The sequence below is a fragment of the Larus michahellis genome, chromosome 3, assembly GCF_964199755.1.
Source record: "Larus michahellis chromosome 3, bLarMic1.1, whole genome shotgun sequence".
Taxonomy (NCBI): Eukaryota; Metazoa; Chordata; class Aves; order Charadriiformes; family Laridae; genus Larus; species Larus michahellis.
Genome location: NC_133898.1, coordinates 99,046,610 through 99,072,958, shown reverse-complemented (window position 1 = coordinate 99,072,958; position 26,349 = coordinate 99,046,610). Strand labels below are relative to the sequence as shown.

At 36.5% G+C, this 26,349-nt stretch overlaps 1 protein-coding gene across 3 annotated transcripts in view; it reads left to right on the top strand.

Moving 5' to 3' along the window:
• The window catches only part of FAM135A (family with sequence similarity 135 member A), an 87,015-nt gene that overhangs the window by 30,763 nt on the left and 29,903 nt on the right, over window positions 1–26,349 (top strand). For 2 of the 3 annotated variants that reach the window (XR_012586325.1, XM_074581442.1), the window contains exons 4-12: window positions 7,494–7,573; window positions 11,524–11,663; window positions 11,780–11,850; window positions 12,177–12,350; window positions 14,935–15,061; window positions 15,420–15,573; window positions 18,045–18,122; window positions 20,356–20,405; window positions 22,125–22,280. Coding sequence is in view for 2 of the 3 variants with exons in the window: in XM_074581442.1 (XP_074437543.1) it covers window positions 7,494–7,573; window positions 11,524–11,663; window positions 11,780–11,850; window positions 12,177–12,350; window positions 14,935–15,061; window positions 15,420–15,573; window positions 18,045–18,122; window positions 20,356–20,405; window positions 22,125–22,280 (1,030 nt within the window). In the remaining variant the exon portion in view is untranslated. The remainder of the gene's footprint in view (window positions 1–7,493; window positions 7,574–11,523; window positions 11,664–11,779; window positions 11,851–12,176; window positions 12,351–14,934; window positions 15,062–15,419; window positions 15,574–18,044; window positions 18,123–20,355; window positions 20,406–22,124; window positions 22,281–26,349) is intronic. The other variant, XM_074581443.1, reaches the window with a different exon arrangement.

Sequence of the window (26,349 nt, the reverse complement as noted above, 5' to 3'; positions counted from 1 at the left end):
ATTTGTTACTTTGAGAATCGGCATTTCATTACCTGTGCTTTATTCTGTGTCTTTTTATATTCTCTTATTTCTGTTCCCTTACACCTGATTTTATTCCCTTTCTGATTTTCCTCTTTGTGTGCCTTTGCCTAGATTGCCTTTTTGCAGAATGAGGCTACCAAATAATTCTGATGAATTTGTGGTAATATTTAAAATAGAGCATTTGTGTTCCAAGATCATTTGAAATGCTTTAAACATCAGAAGCATACTCAGATCCCAGATTGCCTTGAAAAATGCACGTATGCTGGCATTTGTCGGTACAGGCCTGTGACTGGTTGTGTGAAATGCTATATATCTTTGCTGCTTTTAAGATGGATTTTTATAAATCCATGAAAGAATTAGTAATGTAGGGTCTCTGCAGTAGCAAGGGGCTTAGCTTGTAGGACAGAGGGATGTTGAACAGAAGTAAAAGAAAGCTCTCTCTCGTTGTTGGATTCTTTCAAAATTTTGCTGACTCAGCCTCTCACTGCAGCAGGGGTTTCTGTCGGTGCATGTTTGGTTCTATGGGAAGAGGTGTGATGTGTAGAAGGTCTGTAGAAGACACCGCTCTGCCAGGGTCAGTCAGACGCAGCCATTACAATGGCATCGCTGCCTCTACCTGTTCCTCAGGAGACTGGCTCCTCTGTCCATTTTTCTCACAGTTCCTCGTTTCAGTGCCACATTCCCTATCTACAAAGCAGTGCTGCATCCCCAGATTCGTTTCCCCATGTGCCAAATGAAGCACACTTGCCTGAGCCACTGCTCTTTCGCCTTGGAAAAAGGAGAAAGAGAGAAGTCTTAGTGGTGGTCTGCAGTGGAGAGTGTTTTCAACAGGGCCTTGCGTTCAGTAGATCCCAAGAGCCCTCCTGAGGTTTTGCATATGCATGGTCACAGCTGTTCCTTTGTTTGGTGAACTGATAAATTTAGAAGCTGCCCTGTAGGTGACCCAGTGTGCATGTGAATTTTGCAGTCCACGATGTTCAATGCCTGCTCTTGTTAATGCGACTGAGTGCATTTACGTGTGCCGTGAGCGCACTGGGATTCATGGAAGAGGAAAGGTCAGACTCTGCCATGCGCGCTTCTGCCTTTCTGCAGCCTGGTGAGAGGAACTGTGAAATGTTTCACCTCAATGGTGAATTGTATTATGAAGTTTTTTCAGGACATACGTTTCCCTTGGAATGTACTTTAGCTGGCAAAGTGGTTTTTCAAGTAAATGCTCATGCAGCTATCTCTGTAAAAGCACATACACTTTTTTTTATGCATGAGATTATTTTTTAATAATGGTTGTCCTTTACGGCTGCATTTGCACACATTGCTGCCTGTGGTTTCATGTGAAAGCATTGAAAAAGTCAAATAACCATTACTTCCTACATTTCCTTTTTTTGTTTGTAGCACAATACATTCCGGTTATTGCTAAACCTACTTCTTGCTCAGATTATAAATGATAATTTTCAACAAATGTGATGAAAAAAACTTACTTATGCCAATGGAAATTATGATCCCAATGAAAAAAGAAACCTATCGGTTTTCCTGTGTGGGAAAGCATTTTCTGGCACATGTCAGGTTTTGAATCTTCAAGATCTTAATGCAGCTCAATGGAAAAAATGTAATCCTTCATACAGGATGGACAGTAGAGGTCTCCTCTGCCTACAGGAGAGCAGTAATTCTAACTGCTTTTTTCAGAAGACCTTTTCTTACAAGGTCTGTAGTAAAGAGACTAAGCTGCAGATATCCTTGAACCTTTTAATACCATGGTTATGAATTTACATATTAGTGTATTGAGGACCAAATGAGATAAATGGACATCAGCACATACACACATTTATTACCTGAAGAAAGACTGCTTAGGCTGGGGTTGGCAGAAATCTCGTTATAAGCTCTCCATCAGTGACTTTGGCTTTGCTTGTGTATGCTGTCTCAGTAAACATCTCAAATATTTAAGCTAACTCTCACATTGTGAAGCAAATGCAAAGGTACCTCTTGGGGGATGGATGTGGAACTGTTTCAAGATAAAGCTTTTAAACAGTGCAACCAGAGCAAGGGATCTGGTGTTTCAAGATAAAGCTTTTAAACAGTGCAACCAGAGCAAGGGATCTGGTGTTTATCCTCAACCTCATGTCTGTGGCCAAGAAAAGTAAAGGTAAATGCTGGAAGCATTTAGAGAAGGAGCGGTTGGCAAATTTTCAGAGGCAGTGTTGTAGGTTGTCTTTTATTTTCCTCAAGTCTATGACATTGGAAATTTAACAGGAACTGGAAGATGCTCCCTTTCAGAGAAGCATGCAAATCAGCTGTTGGGGAGTATCTTGCCTGTGTACGTACAGGAATGTCTTCCTGAGTTTAGACTTGGGAAAGACAGGAGCTGGAATGTGCTCTGTTTACAGATTTCTCTCCAACTTGTTTTGTGTACCAGCTCCCAACCATATGCACTTCTTGCTGTGTTGCCTTTTGGTCACCATATTGTACATTGCTGAATCCTGTTTTATAGGTTTCCTTTAACTGCTGGGATTGTAGACTGATTCAGGGTGGAAGGGATAGTAGCCTGTCATACAGTCCACCCTCAAGCTGAAAGCAGGGTCAGCACTCAGTCCAAACTATGTTGCTTGGGGCTCCGTCCCCTCAGGTCTTGAAAGCCTCCATGGTGGAGATTCCAACAACTGGACAACCTGTTCCAATCCTTAAGTGTCCTTAAGTCTCAGTTTGTCCCTATGGAGACTGTCCTTCAAATCACTCTTACATCAGCAACATGAATGTCAAGCAGTTGTAACCTGCTCATTGTCTCGACAAAATGGTGATAAAGGCTCACTCAAAACCTTTTCTTCTTGTGGTGTCAGACCTTCATCGAACTGACAGTCTGCTGTTCTTCCCAAATCTGTTCCCTACACTGCCTGTACTGCAGTGACTCACGGTGAGACTCTACTTCGTTAGCTGCCTGCTGTAGCCTAGGCTTTTAAAATGCCAAACCGTAGTTGTATCATAAAAGATGCTCCAAATGCATCTTGCTGAATTATCAGGTGGTGGTTCTAAACATCTTGGCATAATTATCAGGGTATTCCAGCAACTATTGCATATCAGGTTCTTGCTTCTGGTCCATTTTTTAACTGCATTTTTTCATCCTATTGTAAGTTACAGTTCTTGGTGATATTTCTGTTGTTTTATTCTCTGTTTAGTGAAATACTTGGCTATCCTGCTTCAGCAAATGGAGCAAAAGGTAGCAAAAGGTCCTTACACTTATGGATGATGCTGGTTTTGTGGGTGATTAATGTGTGTTCTTACAGTATATCACCTTTCTGAATACCATCGATTCTTCAAAACAGGGAGAGTAGCTTTAAAACATCAAAATATTTCTGGCTTCTTTGTTACCTGAGAAGTGCAACCTTTAATAAACTGAAAATGATGTTTTCCTCATTTAATGCAGCAAAAAGAGAGATTAAGGGACAGGTTATAACACAGATTTTTTTCAAATTATTGTTCAAAAATCTTCACAAAAAAATCACTATTAGTCTAAGCTTTGGGAACCTCAGAACTTTTCTGGAATCTTCATGTAAATTGCAAAGCTTGATTTATTTTCTTTTTTCAATATTTCTGCTCTGGAAAACAGTTTTACATAAATCTTGAAAGGAACATAGAGCCCAGCATAGAGCCCCTGTCTTTATTATCTGTAAGGCATTTTTCCAGGTTGTCGTCAGAGTCAGGACTTGAGAAGGAGCCAAACTGGTGCAGGGTCAGTTCAAGTACCCTCTGTTGTGTTCCTGGGACTATGGGTCTGTGTCAGAGAAAAAGCGCTGTGCTGAGCTTGGGCGTGTGAATCTTCCTGACTTTGCTTTAGCGCAGGCCATGCCGCTGAAGTGTTTGTACCGTGTTCTCTGTTCTTCTGGGCTTCAGGAAGGCATTTTAGTATGGACACACTGATGGACCCAAACTCTTACACCCTCTGAAAAGTTATAGTACTAAGCCTGCAACTGCCTGATTAGATCTGCACATGCCACCTCTTGGAAGATGCTGGACTGTGGTTTGCAAGCATTGGTAAACCCAAGATGCTTCATCTATTTGGGCGCATTTGCTGTACCATCGGTGGCATGCTCTGTAGCATTGTTACTGTCTGGGATTTTCCACTATCCAGGGTACCTTCATGCTCTCATTACATAAGATAATGGAGACTTGATTATATTCAGGTCTTATTTATGGACTATTTTAAGGATATTTGGGATAATTGAATGTGATAGGTGAGTTACAAGTCCTTGATACTGAATTGTTATCTGGAGGTCCAAGCAGATACAATAAAATAGATCAGGTTTATAGGTCGGTTGTTGTATATATAAAAACTAAGCAGTGTTTATGATACACTGCTGGGAAATTGTTGAAAGTGACTTGGTTTTGGTCTGGGGGGGGTTGTGTTTGGGGTTTTTTTGGTTTGTTTTTTTTTTAATAGAAAAGGAAGCATTGCAACACAAATTTATCACTGAATTGAGCCAGAGATGGATGGAAGATGAGGAAGGCAGGGCTTGGAGTGATGAGGCTCAATGCATTATTTTTATTTTTTTTTAAATTTCTTTTAAAATTTGCTGTCAAATAGGGAATATATATCTTAATTTTAGAAAGCATTTCCTTATTTTGTCTATTACAAATGTAATTACTTTGTGAATAAAGTACCTTGTTTCAGTATCATAGCTCTTGATTTGCAGATAGATCCTGAATATATACGGCATTTAAAGATGAATGGCAGTTAATAATTTGGGTAAATACTGTGTAGCAGGTTGTTTTTCTTATTTAAATATCTTGATGCAGTTAAATAATTGTTTGAAAGATCTAGGCACAAGATTTTGAATTAATGTTTACCTATTTGCCCTCAGCTGAACTACTGCAAGATTTTATTATTAACAGGTGAACATTTTATGTTATAAACTGCTTAAGGTATAAATCTGCTGAAAATCAAAGCCACCTGTCTCAAACAAGCAAACAATACACCTTCATCTCCCCATTAACCCAAATTAAAATGTATCAGGCAGGTAAAGGGTTTACTGTATAAAGGGTAGAATAATCTGTTTTTGATTAATTGCTGGCAAGTAATAATAGGAAAAGGAAGGATGTCCTAACAGCCTTTTGGTTTCACAAATTACATTCTAAGCATGAACAATTCTATTGATTACTTTCTTTGGTGCCCAGCTTGTAAACAGTCACTTAATAGCATCTTTAGTGCAAACGAGTCTTATTGCATTAAGTAATAGGAATATCACATTGCACCTTTTTTCTGTTTGGTGCACAGTTCTTATTTTGCCTTTGTCTTTCATTTTACCTTGTTACAGTCCTAATTCGTTGAAAAGCCTTAGTTAAACTTATGCTCTCTAGAACTGTTGTGTGGCTCTAAACATGAACTAAGAATGATGCAGGTTTTGGGTACGTTAAAGTCTAATAAAGCAACCCAGTTTGGTAGAAGGTTAGGGTGACATGAAGTGAAATATCTGGCATGTCTCTGAGCTACTGAGACATAATAGTTAATATAAACCATATCAACGATACTTGCATTCTTTTCTAAATACCTGAAGTAACAAGCAGTATGCTCTGCCATGACAGGCTAGTCATTTCGATCACAGAAGATGCAGCTTGTAGCGGTAGAGTGTCAGGCTCTTGAGAAATGTTTACTGTGGATCCAGAAATGACACTGTGAAACCGAGGCTGGTGGAAAGTATCCCCTTGCTGAGGCTATTGTATGTTATAATGTATCATGTGTCCTCAGTATAGGTGGAATGAGTAATTAATTGAATGATGGAAGTCACATCTGACCCACAGAAAAGGAGCACATTAGTGTACTAGATTGCATCTTTCTGGGTTAATGCTGTGAGCACTCTCTTAATCTCCTCAATTCCTTACAGTCTTGGAGAAGACGACAGTGAAAGCTTAATTTTATTTTTTTTTAATCCAATACAAAATGAACTCATTTACTGTTTATGAAGCAGTTAAGAGGTATATATGGAATCATATTCGACCTGTGGGTTTCTAAAACCAAAATATATAATTATTAGTTTGCAATAGGTGGTTTTATTTGATTTTTAAAAGGTAGGAATTATTTTGCTGTCATGTCTTATCTCTAGCAATATCACTCATTCATGAAGCATCTACTGTTATAAAGCATTCTTTGACATACAGTTTTGGCCAGACTAAAATTGACTTTTTAATTTTGTGGAAGGATTAAATTAAGATTTTTTTTTTATTGGTTGATTTTTAGGCTAGTACACAGTTGCATGCACCAGTTGCTAGTGAAGTCCTGGATGATCAGCTGGTTAGCTTTAGTTGAAGTGTTAGAAGCCAAAATCAGAACAACACAATAGATTATAGAGTAGTTTGGATTTGGATAGTGGGGATGATGAAAATGAGCCATAAGATTGGGTGGGTGTACACCGTGAGTGGAGTGGTAAGGGTAAATTGCACACTCATAAGGGCATTTAAGACCGTACTTCTGCATAAAAAGGCGTTCTTGTCTTCCTACTCTCTACTTGTGAATGTTCTTGCTCCCTCCTTTCGTTGGTGTTAGTGTTTGTGGAGCTGTAGGTTATGTCAGCTCACTGAGGAGCTGAAGCTAACCCCTTCAGACAAAAATAAATGATCTGAAAATGGGATGAGATGGAGAGAATGTGTCATCTAAGTGTATTTATGGGTGCTTGTGTCATGTAAAGACTTCCATAAAGTCAGTATGGGTGACAATTAGGGATTTCATAGAGGAAAATCAAAGTTGTAACTGAATAGGATTATGTAACAGTATATAACTGAATAGGATTAAAAACTGTTTAAAGGTAGGGGCAGAGACCCAGAAAACAGACTTTTGTGTTGTTTTGTTTTGTTTTTTTTTTAATTTTAGGCTTCAAGTCTGCAGTTCCTGCCTTTGATAGCATAAAGACAATAATACTGTGTTTTAGCACTGCAAGTACTGTCATATTTTGCCTAGTGTAAGCGTTTATTTGCACTTTTTAATATGTGGTGCAAGCAATATAGAGATTGTCTGGTAAGCGGTGTGTTTTCTGGGGATTCTGGAGGTGGCGATGTGTTGCAGTTTCACAAATAGCTCCTTCAGCAGCAGAACTGGCTACAGCAGTCCTGTAGATGTGCTACATGGTAGATCCTTCCGTGACGGTTGTAGTGTAGCTGACAATCCTGATTTTTCATTCATATCACTTCTCCAGCATAGTTTACTGTGTAGCTCTGTAAATATTTGCCCCAACACTGTGGGGTGTGGGAAGACTAGCTCTGTGTTGAGGCTTCCTTTTTTTATTCAAGTGTTTGGCTGCCCCCATGGTTAATAATTAAGAAAAAAACCCAACAGGATGAAGAGATAAAATAAGACCGTTTTAAGCTTTGTAGACTTCCTTGCCCTGTTCTTCCTTCCCACTTTCCGTTCCTGCCTTTGTCATTGTATGTATCTGTTTATGGTAGATGAGATGTACTGTACCATATGTGTTGCAAATCACTGTCTTTTGCTTTAGCTTTTACCAGATTCGTGCATCTATGAAAATTCCTCCAAGAATTCCACACAAATTAGAAGCTAGCTTGTTACATGCAACTGGTAAGTGCAAAAACTTTTAGTAAATGAGGTCATTATCTTGCCTTGCTAATTAAGGGCATGTGCTTATTCTTGTACATTGTTATAACTAATACAAAAGTAGTTCTAATTTTGTTGCTAACACAAAAAGATGTAAGTTGTTTCATCATGACCTGCTGAAAAACTAGCTTGTTCTTAGCAATGAGACTTAAAAGTTGATTACAGAATTTGTGTTACTGTTTTTCATCTGTTAATCCCCTTTGCTGGTAGCAAAATATGGTGATGCCTTTATATTGGTGTTTTCTGTTTTTTCCATTGATCTGCTCAATCTTCTCCATGATTCAGGCTAAGATGAGCAAGAGCAGATCTCATTTAAGTAGATAACTCACAGTAGTGGCGAACTTCAGATACAGACTTACAGATTGCTACGCTCATTTTTTTTCTGAAAAGAAGATTCTGAAAGGGTTCAGGCTTGCTGTTTTCAGACTTGCTTTCTTGTTGTCTGGTGGCAAAGTTGAACTCCTGAACAGAATTACCCACTCCCTCATCTTTTTTTCTTTTTTTTTTAACCTGGCACTCACTTTTGACTTCTTTGTCCAGGCAAACTGAACCCGGAGAAACCTGTTAGTGCTTTCCTAATTCTGTGAAGCCCACACCTCAGCATGCTGTGAGAATGTGAATAGCAAAAAATGAATTAAGTTTTCAAGTGTTAGGTGGAATTCTTGGAATTGCAAAGAAGAAAAACCAACTACAGTCTGAGAAAATGTGATATGAGATTATTTGAACCTGAATTTTTGAGGCTATTTTAAAAGTAACTCTGAGTAGAGCAATAATGTACATACTGAGTTTTAGTCATACTTCCTAAATGCTTCTTGTATTTGTGTGAAAAAAATAAATAATTCTTATGAACCAAGATTATTTCACTTCAAAGGCAAAGTTTAGTGTGTTTTAGGGAATTTAGCTCTGCTAAACTGATCCTTTAGATGTGAGTTTAGATCAGCAGTGCTGTCAAAAAACAAAACCCTGTCTGCTGCTTCTTACCTTCATATTGTGCTGTGCTCTGTTGACACAAATGTCTGATTTGGCCTGGGAGCTCAACTGAGGAACTCATTCAGCTGATAAGCAGCCGTTTCACAAAAAACGAAACCTCTCCAAACCCAAAAACTGAGGTAATTTTTAGATCAGTCTCAGTTTGGTTTATCAGGTAGTTACTTATAATGTTTGTGCCACAACAAAGCAGAAAGAAGGGTACAAACTGGTCAATGAAAGGGCGTTAGTTTGTCCTTCTTGTGGATATGATCATGCTTGGTCTTGCCGAGGACCTCTGCCTTCCATTCGTTTCAGTTGCTTGCTTAGTTTAGCTGAGCTGGACACTGTAGCTCTTGACTCGTAGCTGTCCTGCTCAAGGTAGTGGAATAGCTGATGCCAGTTACTGAGACTGCCATTGTTTGTAGAAAATAGCATTATGCTACCTGTGGACTAGCACTAAGAGGGTTGAGCTACTATCTGAAAGTGTTGCTTGTTGACCAGAGGAGGCTGGACAGGAGCCCACGACTCACTTTTGAGCATGATGTCCTGTGTCAGTCAAGTTCTTCTTCCTATACTTTTCTCTCTCTCCCTTGTTCTGTCTTCCTCATATTTAACTGTTCTAAATCTTATTCCCTTTGACAGCGTCATGGTTTTCCTACTTGAGCCCAAGTCATTTTGCCTACTTCTAGCTCTCTCTAGCCTCTGCACAAGTCACTTGCAGTTTCCTTCCCTTAGTGGTGTGTTTCCGCTCTCCCACAGACTTTTTGTTTCATCTGTCTCTTCCTTTTATTTCCCCAAGTCAATTGTACAGTCTCAGTTTTCCCTTCTTGTTCCTTTGCATTTCCTTCTACCCCTTGTCCGGCCCTTCCCAGCTCTTCATGAGGTCCTGTGATAATTTAAATGGAGTTTTCTTCCATTTCCGTTTCCCACGTCCTTTAGTGGTTCACTAGAATTGCTTGGGACCCAGAACGAATGAGTGTCATTGCAGATGTGACAGGGCAAGCCACTTACTTTAGCTCCAGCCTTGGGAAGGTCTACTGGCATTCTTGTAATCTGAAGGCAGATGTAGTCATGCTCTAGAAAGTTAAAAGAAAAACGTATGTAATTCTAGCTTGTATGAGTTTTTTTTCAGATTCGAGGCTGTTCTGAATTCCTCCTTCTATCAGAAATTTGTGGCTGGTTTTCAGGAAAAAAAAAAAAGAAGGAAAAAAAAGGCAAGTTAGGAATGAGACGTCCATTGTTATGATGCAAGAATAAATTAATTCCCCACTATTTTTTCCCCTCCATAGCTGAGATGGCTTTTTGTGTGGATAGAAGCCTAGAAATAGTCTTGGCCAGTCAGCGCATAGTTGGCTTAAAAAACAGTAGTTCTGCCGCGTTGACTTCACATTTGTGAGACCTTGCTCCTCACGTAGATGTGGCTCAGCCTGATCTTGGCGTCAGCTTTTCCTCTTCGACCCCTCTCTGTCACTTCTGAGGGCGCCCTTTCACATTACGCTGAAGTCAGCAGAATTGAGGGCTGTAACTCAGAGTTGGATGCTGCATAGGAAGTGGGACCTCAGCCACGTGTCTCCGTTACTTCTTTTGTGTCAGGCTGGAGTGGGAGATCCCTTTTGCTGATGCTGTGCGGTTATATCAGATTACGTGTCCTGTGAAACTGTACCCCCTCTGCCCTTCACCTGTAACAGATGACATAGATGAATATAAGCTGAAAGTGGCATTATATATAGGGAAGTTACTCTTTAATGATTCAGCCTTTATAAGCATTTTGTCCAGAACACCTAAATTGATGATATGTATGAAAGCACTTCAGCAAAACCCGGTATTTTTACTTGTTTCTAGTTTCTGAAGGGAAATTGAACTAAGATGTTAGGAAGATGATGGAGTGTGAATGTTTGCCAGGTGCAGTACTTTTCTGTGAGAGCCCTGTAGACCCCAAATCTGTAAAGCATAAGCTTTGCAGATTTTTTTTCTTTTGTGGATTCCTTTGAAGTAATTTATTAAGAGGAATCAAAAGAATTTCTTTAAGGTCCCTTCCAACCCTAACAATTCTATGATTCTATGTTTTGCACCCCTGTTTACACAATTTCTAAGAGGTTGATGTTATTGAGCCTGCTCGTAGAGGAGTGATAAGAAAGTGTTGGTAACTGTTCTGTTACTTCTGTTCTTCCAAGTTGCATCTTCTTTTATGTGTTGTTTCACAGAATAGTGCTCATCATTGTATTTCCTGTGTGATAGCCCCTTGCTGTTATGCTAAACACTTCCTCAATAACTGTTTTAAACTATTCCTTTTCTCATTTCTGTGACAAGACTTTTAACCTTTTTTTGGCAAAGGATTCCCCAACCATTTATCACACTTTCCTGAACTCTCTTTGATCAGCAGCCTCTGGACTGAAAGTAAAAGTGCTGTATTGAATGAGAAATGTAAGGTTCGGGTGATACGCTTGAAACTAGTCTGGACAGAGTAGTGTGCAAAGATCTGGAAGGAAAGAACAAATCACCTCTGTTCTCCATTAATTCAGTGGAGTGGTATATGTCATTTAACCTCTTTGTCTCATCTGTAGGTAATTAAGAGTTCTCAGTGTTGTTAAACCTTGCAAATCAGCGTGAATCCTGGATGAAACAACACAGATTTCAGGATTTTTATTAGCGTTTTTAATGCCTAGAAAGTCTTACTCCAATTTGGAACCAAGCAAAAACTCTTCAGTCCAGATTTTAACATTAAAAGCAAATTACATTAAAAATATTGCCACAGTATTTCTTTGAAACAAAATGCGCTTCTTCAAATTCCAGCAGTTGCTGACTGAAATGGAAACTGCTGATATTATTGGTGTTACAGTTTAATAGTGGTCATGAAACTGACAGGAATGATAGTTCCACTTATTAGGTGCTCTGGTGGTTCCAGATTCTAGGACAGTTGTATTAATACTTGTTTCTTCTTTCAGGTGCGGATCTTGCCTTTCCTGCTTCAATCCACGACAATATAGTTTGCAGCAAAACATTTCAGATTCTTTACAAAAATGAGGAAGTTTCTGTGAATGATGTGATGATTTTCAAAATAAAAATGCTGTTAGATGAGAGGAAGGTAATCTGCTGTGCAACTTTACTGTATTCAGATAATGAAGTGTTCGTTATGTAATATTTGGATTAGTATAAATAAGGGACCTGAAAAAATTTCATGCGTCTACAATTTCTTTTTAGATCGAGGAATCTCTTAATGAAATGAATTTTCTGCTAACATTAGATCTACACTTCACAGATACAGACTATTCGTAAGTTTAAATATAGATTTTATTAAAGCAATGATATATATTAACTTTTTAAACTGATTAAATCTGTATTACATATAGCCTTAGTGTGTTCATATTAGACATATATGAGGGTAAAAAAGAAATCCAGTGCTGAAGTCTGTTAAGATTTTATAACTGGTTTGTCTCATTCTGATTTTTTTCTTTTTTTTTTATTTTCCTGGGGGAGATGTCATTGCATTCCAAAGTGTAGACCTATGCTAAATTGCTATCTGTGTCAGTTACTAATAGTTTGCACTTCAAATATGACTGTTCTAATTGTATGTTGTTTTGTTTTAATTTCTTTTTAGACCAGATGACCTGAGCACACTACAGCCAATTAGTAGCCGAACTTTAAAGTTGCACTTTAACTTGTACCGGGGCCTTCATCATTACGTCAATGTTATGTTTGATTACTTCCACCTTTCTGTCATATCAGTTATAGTCCATGCTTCTTTGGTTGCTCTGCATCAGCCGTTGATAAGGTAATCTCTTGTTACTAAAATGCAAATAAATTTTTGAGTGTCCAGATGGAAATGTTATAAAAATAGAATACTTAGGAAGGAGTTAAATCTGTGGCTAATATAGTTTTTTATATGATGATTTTGGAAATGGGGGCCCAGAGGGATGAGAAACTTCTTGTTTTCAAAGTTACCTTGAACAATTTTGAGTTTGTTTTTGTTAGAAATAAGAGTATGTAGTGTAGAAGAGAGATAATACCCAAGACCACAGAAGAGGAGGAATGTATAAATATCTGTATTTATACATGTATATTTATACTTATAAATATTTATAGATTTTCTTAATCAGGAAGATCTGCTGCTCACTCTAATTAGTGACTGAAATAGGTGCTATTAATACAAATTCTGCATCTTCTGTTAGCTATACTCACAGTTTTCAGTTATTACTGTAATGGCAATGATGTCTGCAAATGGTGCATTTACCATTTTCTAAAGTAAACGGAACTGGAGAATTTAATTTTCTATTTAAAAAAGCTTTTGCTTAATTTTTACTGAAGCCTTTTTATTTCATTGACTTGTGTCACCCTTTGTAATCTCTGTTTACCTTGCTTATCTGTCTCAAAAGTAAGTGTGAAAAAAGGCCGTACAGCCAGTCACACGTACGAAGTGTTCTTTACACAACTTTTTCTTCAGCACATCTATCTTTGCCTTCTTTCATGCTTCAAATACTCCATGCTGCCTCCCCCAAGTTTCTTCATATTCAAATTCAGGCTGTACTGTAAATGTCCAAACCTTTAGCTTAAGCTGTTCCCCCTCTTTGTCCCCTGTCTTCACATCATGGAAAGCTACGTACATTAGACAGCTGTTCTGTGCAGTAGGACTGTGCTGGTTGGAGGATTAAACTGGCTTTTTTTCCCTTCCAAGCTGGATTGTTTTGGTGTTGTGTTTAGGTGTCTGTTGTGCATATCCAAAGGAATGGTGCAGCGTTATTTGGGAAAGGAACAAGTAGCAAGGAGGTGGGAATTACTTTAGCTAGTACTGTTGTTGAAGACCTCATCTGATAAAATAATGCATTTAAAGTAGCAGCATGTGTATAAGGTGTAAGTTGTCACACTGTACCACAAGTGAAATTCAAGTGTTTTCCCTGTATTCATCCCGTAGCTGTAGCATCAAACTTCACATCATTGTGAGAAAATGAAAACCAGGTTTTGTTACTAATTTTCAGTCAGAAATGTATTTGTCCCTGTTGACTTTTTAAAAGGTTCCAGAAAATCTGATGGTTTTAATACAATTTTTCCTCTGTTTGTGGCTTTTCAAGTACTGATACAATAATGCTATATAATTTTAAACTTCAATTTGATATAGATACTTGTGTAAGGACGTATTGAAACAAAACAGTAACTTCCATGCTGCTTTTGTTATCTTCAGAGGAGAATGTTACTGGTGTCCATAAAATTATTTTAAGGATCCCAGTTGTCTTTTAAATCACTTTGGGGAGAGGAAGAAACCTTCAAATTGACAGTGTTTTGTTCCATCTGGGATATCCCGTATTATAATATTTAGCAAACATTTTAAATTGCTGCATCCATATCACTTGCTTTTGTGGAGCACCTCTTTCTGAAACACTTGAACGTTGCAGACTTCACTCCCCTTCACCCTTTGGGCTTTCCTGGGTGACTGTTTGCTTCTCTGTATGGGTCACGCTCACACTGTTGGCACCCCTTCCTTTCCTAGGGGGTCACTTTCTGAGTGTTTCCTTTTCGGAGTAGCATCCAGGTTCTCCTTCTCTCAGGAACAACCAGTATTAACACTTAACTTGAAAGAGAGGCAATAATTCCACATGGTAACAGACCTGGAGTCCTGTACAATCTACTCTTTTTATTAACCTGTTATTGCTTATTTCTGCCCATTATCTGAAAGTCCTCACTTTTTGCCTTTGTTCATCTTTCATTCATTTTTCGTAGTTGTTGTTCTCACAAGGCTGCTGTTGCAGGGTGCTCTGTTCTCCCAGGGGTTCAGGATGGGCTTTCCTCTTCGGTAGGCAGAGGTCAGGCATCCCTTAGGAAGACAGCAATGGCAGTTTGTGTGACAGCTTTCCAGCTGTTTGCTGCTGCTTCACTTTTAGGGTGTAACGTCCCCACAGCAAAGTTGGCAGAAAATGAATGCATCTTACCTGTTAGAGTTCAAAATTTATCCGTATGGCTTAAATGTTCAGGAATATTGTTTAAATTAGTTGAGTTTTGCCTTGAAAATAACAAGGAAGAGCTTGGACCATCCCTGGCACAGTCTGCTGACCTTCATGGTGAGAGATGGCAACAGAACAGTTGAGGTTAATAATTTCTTAAATTTCTCCAACTAGCTGAAGACATGCTTCAGAAGAGAATTACTTTAGAAGGACTGCTCCCCTAGCGCAGCACCAGAGACTTAACTGAGGTATCTGGGCCATCCTGAGGGATTTCAAAAGGGCAGCCCACCATGCTAGGAACTTCCAGGATCTTACTGAGGGTCCTTGTTTCTACTACTTTTCAAGAAAAACCAAGAATTTAACTGTGATAGTTTTGTGATGCATAGTATGTTCAAATTATCAGTTCATTTGTGCTTTTTGCAGCTTTCCTCGCCCAGTGAAGAATACGTGGTTGAACAGGAATGCACCAGCACAAAACAGGGACTCTGTGATTCCTTCTCTTGAAAGTGTGGTCTTTGGCAATAACTACACAAAACAGTTATCAGCAGATGTAAGAATATATCAGTTTAAGATTTTATTTGTACTTTGTTGGACAGTGTGAATTTTATCTTTTCTGCAGAAGTATTACTTAATAAAGTGGTGTGCTAAGTCATATGGGAAATGAGAAAAATTGTTCCAAAAGGCTATGTTACATGCTTCAGGAACACTCAGATGGACATCTCTACCATATTAAGAGTTTAACCTTCTTTTTTAATATATTGCAACCCATTGAAAATCGCAAAAATATGGATGAGGCTTCTGAAAGAGGCAATTTGCTTATCTGTCTTTTTAGTTATTCTGTTAACACTTAATTTATTGTACAAAATAAATATGTGCCTCATCTTTTTTTCCTTTTTTTTTTTTTTTAGGGTTGCAGTTTTGTTGTTTCAGAATCTTTCCTCAGCCATGCCTATAATTTCCACTATACGCTTTGTGCCAGTTTGCTGCTTGCTTTCAAAGGGTTACATAGCTATTTCATTATGATAACAAAGGAGCTCCCCTCTTCTCACCGAATTGAATTGGGTATGTTGAATTTAATAAAATGCATCACTTCCCTGTCAATGTTTATTAAGAATAACCTTCTTCTAGACTAAACTGGTATTGATTTCATACATCTTGTATATCTAAAATCTTTTTGCTCAAACTGAGCTGGAATTTAATAACTCGAGAAAAAAATAAAAAAGAAACAAGTATGGTCACGTTACTAATAAAATGAGGAGATAACAGCCTGAGTTTATGCAAATATATTTTTTCTTGTTGGTCTTGATTTGCCCTGTTATTTCAAATCACTGTGTTCGGTGGAGAAAGTTAGAGGAAGTCTTAATCCAAGCTAGCATGCTGCACTTGTTTGTTTGTTATATGGAAACATTGTATATTTGTATAAAGATTGGAATTCTATAAGCTTGATTTGTGAAGAATATTACAATGAAAACTTACCTGAAAAAAAAAGACCTACAAGAAGAAATTGCTGCTGTCTCAGTTTGTAGCATAACTTTTTAAATAGATTTAGTTACCTAAAAATGAGGAAAAGATCTGAATAGACTAGAACTGTTTCTATAAAACCAAATAGTTAAAATACGCTTTCAGAGAAGCTATTTCTTTAACAAAGTTAAAATTAAACTCTTACAGGACAGCCTCATAGAAAGAAATTTAAGTTCTATGTCAATGAAGACTGCAAAAATACTACATGAAATGTAATGCATGGAAATGTATGTTACATTTCTGTAGAATGCAGGTATATTAGAGCGCCGAGCCTCAACTTGTGAACTAGGAGAGCGGTGAAAGTAAAAAAGGAAAATACATTGGCATTATAAAGGATGATTTAGACTTCTCCTCATCAAGCAATACTTTTTTATTCATGTAAAGTTCTATTGAAATCCAAAAAATAAATCTTTAGGAATTTACACTGAATGTAGACAGCATTTATTGATTTTTGTATTGTTTAATTTTACCAATGTCAAAACTAAGCATTATGAAACAATAAGGTTGGAAATTGAGATACGAAAACTATTGCAAAAATGCGATGTGGTCAATTAGTGATTCCAACAAAGAATGTTTTACTTGTGTATTACAAAATACCAAGCTGTTTTTTAATATTTTTTTTTGAGGGAGGGAGTGCATTACAAATCTGTGCATAGAAAAATACCAGAAACTGAGGCTGTTTCTTTATAGAAGCAAAAATACTGCTATAGTTATGGTGCAAAGAATATTTCTGTGTCAGTTATCCTGATCTCGATATGGAGGGATACACCCTATTAAAGGAATGACTCAACTATTAGTCTTCCTTTTAAGGACAAAATGTGCTTTTTCCCCAAATAGAATCTGTTGGCACTATTGTTCTTGTAAGGACAGGTTTAGACTAAATCTTGATACTTAAATGTTTCAGATAGGACCTTCAATTCCCCTAAAATGTTCCTACAAAATATATATGTAATAGAAAAAAGCTGGCCATTGGATTACATGGTTGGGTTGTATCTTTCAAACCTTACTGAAGTCACCAAAAGCATTCTCATAAGCTTCAGTGGAACTTGAGTCAGACCTTTTGTCATTTCTGTGGGTAATTTAGCTTACCTTTAGGAATGCAAGCTTGAACAGAAATGCTCAAAATAAACGTATGAAGAGAAAATTACTACTTACATTTAACATTCATTGTACATATTCTGCTGACAGTTTGTTTCCTGTGGGGTTTTTTTGTTATTTTTTAAGTCTCTGCTAGAATTAATTTGTTTTCTTATTTGTAAATCTTTTTTTCATTTATTTGGGTTATTTTGTATATAAATTGATTGGGACAATTGATATAACAAAAAGGACTAATAATGTAAATATTAATTATGCTTCTGTTACTCACCTTTTGCTCCTGAAAAATAACTCTTGCCTAGCATTAACGCTAATTTTTCTAAAACCCACCAACAGTAAAAAAGAAACAAAACAAAAAATCTATGTTTCTGTGATGTCTATAAAGAAATTGAAGCCCTCTGGACTTCACAAAATACACGATTGTCATTTGCATTTTCTTTTAAAGTAAATGAACTGTTTTATAGTGGAGATTTTATGTGTGAAGTTTTAATGAGCATTGCAGAAGAGGATTTCAAGTCCTGTTTAAATCCTAGAATCATCACTTTTTTTGTTTTAAATTAAATTATTATCTCTTTAATTTTGTTTCTTCTGTTTGCTTTGCTGTTGCTCTGTCATATAATTTTAACACAAGACTGATTTTGCAGAAGCATGTGCAGACAACTGTTGGTCTTGATAACTGTAATTGAGCATTTAAGTACTGTTGGTTTCAGGAAATAAAAAGTGCTAGCTTAATGTATATCACGAGTGATATCTAATCTAGAAACTACACTAAAATTATATGCTTTCATGTACTGATCTAACTGCACTAATTGCTAGGCTAGCAGTAAGCTTTTTTACTAACTTTAAGGCAAATAATAAATCACAGATGAAAAAAGGAGTGTAGTAACTAGTCATGTGTGTGCAATCCCTATAACTAGCCAAGGCCAGCATGCAGGTCCTTTATGAACGCCTTCTCAGAAGAAAATATCCACGAACCCAGAGAGACGCCTACCTAGGTATGTTTTCAAAGCAGGTGATATAACCCCTCAGATTTTTATTAATAAATAAAATCTATTATTAATAATATAAAATATTATATTCTTTTTTAAACAGGAACACTATTTTACTGTTCAGCCATAGTGAACGTACGTTGAACTCTGATGAAGTCCACAGAATTGAGCTACTTATTTCTAGGCTCAATATAGATAATAAAATAAGGAATTATTACTGGTTTTTGGTTTAGTGTTTTTCTACTTTACTAAACAAAAACGATTGAAGAGTTCAGTCAGTTGTCACCATTTAAATAAAACAGCTAAAAAATATAGTTTCATTTAATTCATCACAGACTCAATTTTTTAGATAATTAAAGACCAACACTTTTTCTTCATGAGAAATCTTTCACGTTGTTTCTGGTATCTCAGGGCTTGATTCTTCCAAACACTACACAAAACGTTCTCAAAGCTTAAGCTGCATTTGTCCGTATCTAAATGGCCAGCTCTCCCTTTGGAGAGTGTCAGTGTTGGCCTGATGCTGAACAAAAGACGGCAGTGCTGTGTAAGCACAAGGAAGGTTGTGATGGGAAAAGAATATAATGGCAGTTCAGTCTCATAGTAGGTCACCAGCTTAATCATCTAGAACTGTGTTTTGGTTTTGTTTTAAAAAGAAAACAAGACTATTTTTTAGCAGAGCCAGAAAAATTGCATCAGATGTTTGCTGGGTGAACATTACTGCTGTGGAATGTTACTATTTGATTTCCTTTTGTCTTGTATTTTTGCTATTCTGACTTTTTTTTTAATGTAACGTTGTAGTTTGGGATTTTCCATAATGATTTTAGACTTCAGGGTTTTAAATGTTGTTCAAAGCTTATTCTCAATTGCAGTGTGACAAACAAGATAAATAATCAGTATTGTGTCTCATAAATAAATCATTTAATTTTCACTAATGACAACATTTATGTCACCACAAACGCGCTAAAAGTAGTATCATACCTTAAACTGTTTTCATACATTTTCAGAATAATTATCATCAAGCACTGTTTAGCTAAGACGGGTGTGTGTCGTTTCTTTCAAAAACATTCTAAACTTGTTTCTGAGAACTTCATGTATTCGTGCAATTTGCGTATTTTCTCAGAACTTTGAGTTGGGTGAGTCAGTTTGTTTGGCATTAAGTTTAAACTTAAGTATAATGGATGCAGTTACTTGAAAATCAATATATACTTATCAAATCTACGTGGTATCATTCAAAGACAAGTTGAGTAAACACACTGTTGCCGTTCTGTAAACCTGTGTTCATTATCCGTATCCTAAATTTATTATTGTGTGTTTCAAGGCAAGTTTTGTTGGTGTATGTTTCCAAGAAACATTGTAGGCTTTTTCTGTAATACTATGTTTCAAAAATGAATTTAAGTATAAATCCTTGTTACAGACAATTTTAGGGTTTATAAATTGTTCCATTGTTACTGGTACTTCATATGTAGAAGGAAATCAAAACATAGTACTGAATTGTTATTTAATTGATCAGATTCCCTTAAGTAGACTAGGAATGATTAACAAGGAAAAACATCTTACATGAAGGAATAAATCTGTTTTCTTTATAAATAAGTCATTCAAGGTTCAGATTCAGTTTATGCTGCCACACCATGGAAGATTGATTTGTTCTTAACATTGAGCTATTGAGAGAAAAATCAATTAACGAATAATTTCACTTGACTAAAATATAATTCCTCAGACAATTAAAGAATTGTAGTTATATTCATGTAGCTTGCAAATCAAGTAAATAATATACCTGTAGAAAAATTGTCTTGGAATAAGGTATCTCTGGAAAATCTGAGGCAGAAGAGGAATTGTATTACCTTGATTGTTAATGATGACATTGCTGCTGAATAGCTGAGCAGCTCTCAATGGATAATCTGCAAACTGTATAATCTAAATTACAGTATTTTCAAGTATAATTTTGAGTGGAAAATTGGTATCCGTGACAAGGTATCATGATAAATGATTATGATACTCAATTGCAAACCTTTTTTTTTATTAATCGTGTTCTGTCCTCAGTCTCAGAAATTACTAAGACATTATTTTAATGTGAGTTTATAATTTACTTGATTTTAAGTTGACTGTGGCACTTAATATGGCTTCAAGTTTTACTTGATGGATTCTTTCTTATGTTTTAAAATTGTTGTGTGAGGTAATTAGTTTTACTCTGCAATTTGGAAAGCACGTTTTTCATGGACATGTCCTCTGATCTTTCCAGAAAACATAGATGTAGAAGTTCGTCTTACAGAATTGTGTGAAGAAGTAAAGGTACAGTTTTTTTTCATCTAGTAAATAAGTGAAATAACTGTGAAGTATGGTGATTTCACGTGCTACGTGGGAATAAACTGTTTCAGTGATAACTTCCTGTATGCGTTTTACCAACACTTATTTTAACTGCTCCTCATTCAAGGAGAAGTTGCTCAACTGACTCCACACCTTAACTATTGATCTGGTGGCTCGGCCTGTCAGTAGTAGCCATGGTAACTTTTGTATACTATGAAACTGAAGATGGTTGAAAGGTGGACTACTTGTATTAAAATCAAATTTGGAATTTTCTGCATTTATAAATTGAATTCTTTGGTTTTGATGGTATCAAATAGCAATGATAGAAGATCAAGCAGTAGGAGTAAGTTGTACAAAAGCCAGTTCTCCAAGTGATCCCCTCATCTGGAAGGATTTGTCCTAATGCTGTCTCCTTCTCCTGTTTTCCCTACATTCTCAAGGAAACACTGTCTACTTCAGATTATTTAGATTTGTCTCCCCAAGTGTGTTCTTAGTCAGAACTGATTTCCTTGTCACAGTGACTTTTTTGAAAGATTTTCCATCCTTTGCTGCTGAGTGGGCCACCTGCCCAACTTTTGAAGAACCTTTCAGTACTGTATTAGTAGTATAACTACAAGGAAATGTAATACTGGCTTTAAAAGGATATCATTTGTTTAACGGGAGACAAAGGCAGCACAGTTAGTTTTCTGTGGGCAACTGATGATCTTACTTTATACGTTAAAAATTTTTTTTACATTTACATATCTTCTGTAAATTCTTTCAGTACCTATGATATTCTGTTTCATTAGTTTCTCCCTTAGCTTGCTAAAGGGTTTATATTTTTTCCTTTTTCTCCTTTCTGTTCTTTTGTGCAGTTCTCATCAAAAGTTCTTCCTCTTATTTCCACTCTTGCATATTAAGCTGGTGTTTCAGTATTTGCAATCCTTTTTTCTCCTTGCTCTTTAATACTGCAGAAGTTCATTCTTTACTATCTTTATGTTTTAAACCCTTTGCCTCAGTGCCTTATGTGCCCACAGTGAGTTTCTGAAAAACTGCATTTTTTTTCTAAAAGGGCAGGGAGCATAAGCCTAGTAGTCTGCAGTTACTGGCATGAAACTAGATCACAGGATTACAGTACACTGCTAAGAAAGAAAAGCTTGTTTTGCACTGAATTTTTTCTCAGTGTGGTGTGGTTCTAGGAATCCTATACTGTAACAGAGGTTCCTGAGCATGTTTAAAGTGTATGAAGATATATAGCACCATATAAATGTTATTGTAAGTTGTGACTGTTCTGAAATGGAGATATCTTTATTAAATTTTTACAATTTTATCGAATTTGGGCTAACATAGCAAGCATCCATTTCCTGTTTTCTGATGGCTGATTCCTGTTCCTTTCAAACATACTATGTTTTTGCATGTTAAAAAATGTAACAGTTGCAACTTAGTTATGGTTGCCAGAAATGGAATTGCTGCTTTAATTTAAGGTCAGGAATCCTAATTCTGAAAGACAAATGGATGATAATTAAAACAACATAAACCAATCTTTTAGTGTTGAAACATAGATTAATTCAATTCTGATACTTAGACAAAAGAGTTCGTATTTGGAAGTTACTTTTTAAATTAAAATTCTTACTAAGATAAAGTACTTTTTTTTTTTCCTATTGTTCTTGTCCCTGTGTTATGGTCTCATCTGTTAATCATGTAAATATATTTTCCTAACTTCAGAAAATGGAAAATCCTGATGAACTGGCAGAACTTATAAATATGAATCTTGCTCAGCTTTGCTCACTTCTAATGGCTCTCTGGGGGCAATTTCTGGAGGTCATTACCTTACAAGAGGAGGTCACAGCATTGCTAGCCCAAGAGCATCACACATTAAGAGTAAGTATTGACTCCGGCTTTAGAAACTCTGGTGTGTTCATACTCTTACTGGGACACATTGTTATGGAAATGTGTATCAAAATGAGACTCTGCGTTCTAATTTTTTTAGTTTTATATGGGAAGGTTAGTTGGAATCATAAAAGACGAGCTGTTGTATTGCATTTGTTAGCTTGTGAATCATGTTGTTAGAGCTTATTCTTGGAATATAATATACGAACTAGGTTATTTATGTTTATGAACCAACTAATCCATTGATCTTTTGAATAAGAAATGCAGTTCAGAAGGCAAATTGCAGTCTGGAATAAGATGTATTTGTGCAGAATGGTGTATTTTTCTGCAGGAGCCATGCCTAGTGCCCACCCTGCATTTTACTTCCCTACTGCATTTAGGCTGCCTGCTTACATCATAAAGCAAAGTGTACTTTCCTTCTGAATTAAGAATTTATAACATTCATAAGCTTTGAAAAGTCTCTTAAATGGGATTTTAAAAAGGAAGACATGTATTGGAAATGATCTGGCACGTGAGTATGTGGATATAGATATAAAAATACATATCATGAGTAGCTGCACACATGGTTGATCTGTATATGTGTATATATGGTTGCTGTGGGCCTTATACATGCAAAACCACAGCAATGCTGGTTCCCACAGTGAAATGTTTTCAAATACGAAGTAAAGCATTAGCCTCACTTTCTAATACATATATTTTTCCCTCCAGTCTTTTATGTCCATGCACTTGAAGAAATGTGGCACTTAAAAAGTTTTCAGAGAGTAAGATTCATTAAAACAAAACCAAATAAACAATGACAGCCACCACCCCTACTTGTCAAACACACAGCTTGATCTTCAGCTGACCTGGCATCTTTACTGTCTGACATCACAATCTGTGCATTTGACTAACACACATTATAAATAGGTCATTTTAAGAGATTATCTGGAGGCGCTTCTTGTACAACCATTTGCAGAGAGCTTGTTAGAAGGTCTGGTTAATGAGAATACACATTATCAATGCTCTGTGATTGTCACAATCCAAAATAAAGTCTATTTTAAGGCTTTATTTCTCAGAGATTTGATTTGTCTCCCCAGCATTTCCGTCACTTATATCAAAACCCTCTCTGTTTTGGTTCTGGAGGGGAGACTGATTATGAAGGATACTTGGACTGTGGTCTTACATACAGACTTGATAAAGGACATTGTTTAATGAGGGAATCATGGTTGTGGAAATGGGCTATGCTGGAGAACAAATGGAATCTTTCAGAAAGAGCACCAGGCTTATTTGTTAGACATGCTAGCCATAAGAAAGTGTGAGCATTTTACTGGCTATCTGAGCACCACATCGTATTTAATTTTTGCTATTTTAATAAGAAAAAACCAAATTATTCTTTAATAAAAGCTGTAGAAATATGCTTTTCTGGAGGTATGAATCCACACTTACAGCATAGTGATGTGGAGATGAAGGCTCTTAGGTGTAGCTTGCTAGTGAGGGACACTGAGTCTATAAAACTTGCAAGCTTTCTAAGTTGAGCTTAGAAGTGGTCCTTGTTATAACTGAAGAAGTTGAGCTTATTTTATTTTTTAAAGAAGTGGCTAATTGCTATTTCTTACTGAGTTCTGAAGTTACTGGTTACTACATTATCTACCCAAACATCAGACTGTAAAAGAGATGCAGGACATGGGTAATCTTAAACTTACCTTTTTATTTAGAGCCTGGTAGCATAGAGCAAGCAGCCTGACTCTAAAATTCAAACAGGAAATTCTACCTGAGCCAACTTACAGAAAACCAGCAATGTGTTGTTACTTAATTTTACAAGGACTAATTTGCAAATGTGACTAATTTGCAAATGTGACACTTGTTATGTGAAGAGCTTCTGTGAATACTTTGCAAATATATGTAATTAAAATATACGTAAAAAGACATAGCTTCCCACGTGTCAGTAGAGCAGGAGACAGCGATCCATAAAGTCAATAAACCTTTAAATTTAGAAGAGGCGGTAAATTTGAGTCTTAACATTTTTAAGAACATGTTTGACTGTTGATTTTTTTTGATCCTGTTTTGCAGTGCTTAGTATAATAATTTGTAATTTGTATTAATAATCTGCTGAGAATTTATATTCTGAGGGTTTGTATAAACTTTTGGGAAATGTGCAATGATCATGTTTCACTAGAGGCATTATATGCACATGTCTAATGCTTTCTGGTTAGTGAATTTAGTTGAGATTTGACTAATTCTCCTCTTAAGAGAGTATCTCTGTTCTGGAATAAGTTTTTTGTACTATACAAAATTCTGTCCTCCTAAATAATCCCTGTTATTTTGGAAATTGATACTCTGCTGTGTTTTCTGCTGGATGCTAAATCTCTTTTAATTTTACCTTTTCATCTTGCAGTATTTACAGACTCTACCCTCCACAGGAAATTTCTCCCTGGGAAAGTTTAGTATTAATCTAAAATGAATGAACCCTTTAAGGGAATCATTCATCTGATTGGTTTAAATATTTGTATTAAAATACACCCTAGAAATGCCTGTCATCTGTATTTGGTCAAATGTCATTCACCCTCTTTGCACAGATGCTTGTAAAACAGGTATTTCTGATGAAGTGTTGTTAGAAAACAAGGTTATAATAAAATATATTTTAAGTACTTAAAATTATTATTTTAATCATTTTACTTATTTTTACTTATTTTACTTGCATATACTATTTTCAAATACTTTGAGTATTAAGCACTACATTAAAAAATCAGGAACAGTTTAGGTATACTAGTACATCCATCAACTCCATTATCACACACTGATAAGATTTACACTGCATTTTATTGAAAAAACTGCTCAGAGTATGTTATTTTATATTACAAAAAAATTGCACACTAAAGTAGTTCACCTGTTTGTTCCATAGTGACATCTTCTGGTAGGTCTGAACATGCTCTTCCAAAGTTATTTCTTTCAGTTTTGTTAGTCCTAAAATAATGAGAACTGAAAACTAAGAATCTCAGAGTGCTGCTCATAAATTCGCGGGGACTCGGTATATGTTCCACAGCAGTTCTTCTATCTGATTTTTCCTCCTCTTCTGTTTACATTGGGAGGACCGCAAAAACCATAGTTTTGGGAAGTCTATAGGGACTTGGCGGTAGCTGATACAATTTCCTCCTGCAAAGTCATTGTGGAGTCAGCCCAAGTTGGTAGTGCCTGAGTCACTCACACCAACTGGTAGTCGTTCTGGTTCTGCAGAGCCTGGTTAACAGCATCCTAGCAAATGCCTCAGTCCTTCCATAAGTTAAGCAATGATTAAGCATAATAAACTAGCGTTGGTTTGGTTTTTTTTCTCTCTTTAATATTGAATTATGTTGGTTTTCTGAGCTTGACTTCAACTAGTTTTATACCATTGCTATCGTACTAGCTGTCTCATAAGAGCTGTCTGGAGCTGGTAATCGAATTTTCTTCAAAAGCTGGAATTACTTACACAATTACAAATGGGATTTATTGCAAGCAAAAAACATCCTTTCTTTTCTGTTGGAGATAATACCAGAATTCTAAAGATCTGGTTTCCATATAACTCCAGTTACTTTACGTGGTAAAGTGATTGCTCGCATCTAAAGTCAAATCCATCTTACCTGCCTCCTGGGAAACAGCTTTATGCTCTTTTCCTGGCTTGAACCACAGACATCTACAAATTGGGCAATATTTCTGTTATTATTTTTTTTCCTATTACATGACTAAATCTTTATTTAATTTTTAAATTGCTTGGCTTGGAATGATGACCAGTCCAGTCTTTGTGTCAGTTGCTCTAAAATCTATGTTTTAAACAGGTAAAATTGTTTTTAAGTCTATTGTGTAGCTATCTTCTCTCTTTCTGGGTGAAAGCTTGAGGATTAGCTCTGACAGGAAGGTAGATGTCTGTTTAGAAAAACCAGCTGGGGAGATGCAGCGGAATACTCAGGAACACCGATTCTGATCCCACGTGTATGCATAAACTCCTGACATAATTTCAGAAGGAAAGCAAATACATTTTATGTGCGTGTGTGTGTTTATGGTCACTGCTGTGAGTAGAAGTTGCATTTACAAGAAAGTATCAAAT